This window comes from Fulmarus glacialis, unplaced genomic scaffold (assembly GCF_000690835.1).
Source record: "Fulmarus glacialis isolate BGI_N327 unplaced genomic scaffold, ASM69083v1 scaffold43106, whole genome shotgun sequence".
In the NCBI taxonomy this organism is placed as follows: Eukaryota; Metazoa; Chordata; class Aves; order Procellariiformes; family Procellariidae; genus Fulmarus; species Fulmarus glacialis.
This window is the reverse complement of record NW_009220782.1, coordinates 35-1,681: the sequence shown is the minus strand read 5'-3', so window position 1 is coordinate 1,681 and position 1,647 is coordinate 35. Positions and strand designations below refer to the sequence as shown.

The window sequence follows — 1,647 nt, the reverse complement described above, 5'->3', positions numbered from 1 at the left end:
TCCTGCTGATGGAGAACCCTGCTGCTATTGTTAGCTCACAACTATCATCAAAGCCTTAATCTGGAGTAGGATTAAAGAAAATTGAGATTGTCCATCTTCATGCAGTGTTCTGTCCTCCTGTGCCTTTGGGACTATTACCATGAATGAAGGGGAACTTTAAAATTGTGGTTTCCCTAGAAAGACACTACTTAAGGAGGGTCTGAAGGAAAAAATAGGAGATAGCCTTGTATGTATTTCTATAGAAATTCTGACTTTCTTGTACCACTACTCCTCTTGATTATATTAATTGTGTCCATACACTTACATCCTGGGGGGGCCTTGAGTGTTGCAGTGTACTACAGCTTGTTACAACCAAACGTTTTCTTCTCTTTCAGCTGTTATGGTGGCCTTGGACGCTCATGTCTCAGTAAGCAGTTGTCTTCCCCCTCTCAATGCCTGCCTCACTAACCCATCTTACAAACCCATTCTCGTGAGACAGCGCTTTCTAAAGGAGCCAAATTCTGCTTGAAGCTTAACTGTGGTTACAATGCAAACTGCCTTCGCGGGTAGCAGGCTAGTTAATGTTTTTGAGCCTGTTTCTTGGGAAAAGTGTTGTCAAATGGTAGTAACATTAGCTGCCTGTATAGAAACTGTTGTGGTGAGTGACATAAGCATGTCATGATACAACTCTGAGTATGCATGTGAGGGGATGGAGGGTCAGGCAGGGTCAGTCTTTCAGTGAGGCTGATAGAAATTTCTCTCTTACTTTCTGACTCTTTCTCTGTTTTCACTGCAAATTTTAGTCTCCTCTGATTGATGGGATTGCACTTTCCCCTCTTCCCTGAACATCTCCTCAAGAAAAGGAGATGAACCTATTCCTCTGCATCTTTCTTCAGCCCCATGTTCCCCCTAAAGCTTGCAGGGGCATTAGTTATTGCGTGTGCCCCAGAAGGAAGGGGTGGTGATATTGCCAAAAAAGCAAATGTGGTCAGAAGACACAAAGGGGAATTAACTGGGTGTACTGGGACTAGTTCTTGGAAGGACTTTAGGATTTGCCACCCGAATGCTGCTAGAAAAGCAGGGGGGGGAAAAAGTGGGAGGGTTTTTGCCTGGTTCCAAAGCCTGCAGGCTGGGGCAGGAGCAGCAAGTAGATGGGGCCCGAGCCAACAAATAGTATTCAGCAAAAGATCCAACAGATCTGATATGACGAGGTTGAGTTTTGCTAGAGCGGTTTTCGTGGAACAAACCTATTACTGTGCAAAAGCGGTACTGCGTACACAAGAGGTGCTCAGTAACATACATGCATATATACACCTTTCCCTTACAGTAGCTGCGTGTCTCCTGCTTCAGCTTTCGGATGCGCTGGCACCTCAGCAAGTGATAGACAGCCTCAGAAACTTGAGAGGATCTGGGGCGATACAGACCATCAAGGTAATGAGGCTACAACAGGTAATACGTGTGTTGAAACAAGAGCAGAGAGCTCGCACAGTCCTCTCCTTCGCTTCACAAAGGGATCCCTCTGTCTTTCTGAGATGTTCCACAGCTGCTGCCCTGCTGCTCTCTTGGGTTTGAGCTGCTTCTAGCTTTCTGCTTTCATGCTGATTCTGTCTTGTTCTGCCTCTACTGAATTCAACAGCTGTTCTCCTTGCGTGCTCTTCACCGTCATTG

General features: G+C 45.8%; 1 protein-coding gene across 1 annotated transcript in view; it reads left to right on the top strand.

Moving 5' to 3' along the window:
• Positions 1-1,410, top strand: part of CDKN3 (cyclin-dependent kinase inhibitor 3) — a gene marked incomplete at both ends in the record, with an annotated part of 5,429 nt that extends 4,019 nt beyond the window's left edge. The window contains 2 exons of the mRNA XM_009580881.1: positions 375-406; positions 1,307-1,410. Coding sequence (XP_009579176.1) covers positions 375-406; positions 1,307-1,410 — 136 coding nt within the window. The remainder of the gene's footprint in view (positions 1-374; positions 407-1,306) is intronic.
• Positions 1,411-1,647: the final 237 nt, after the last annotated feature.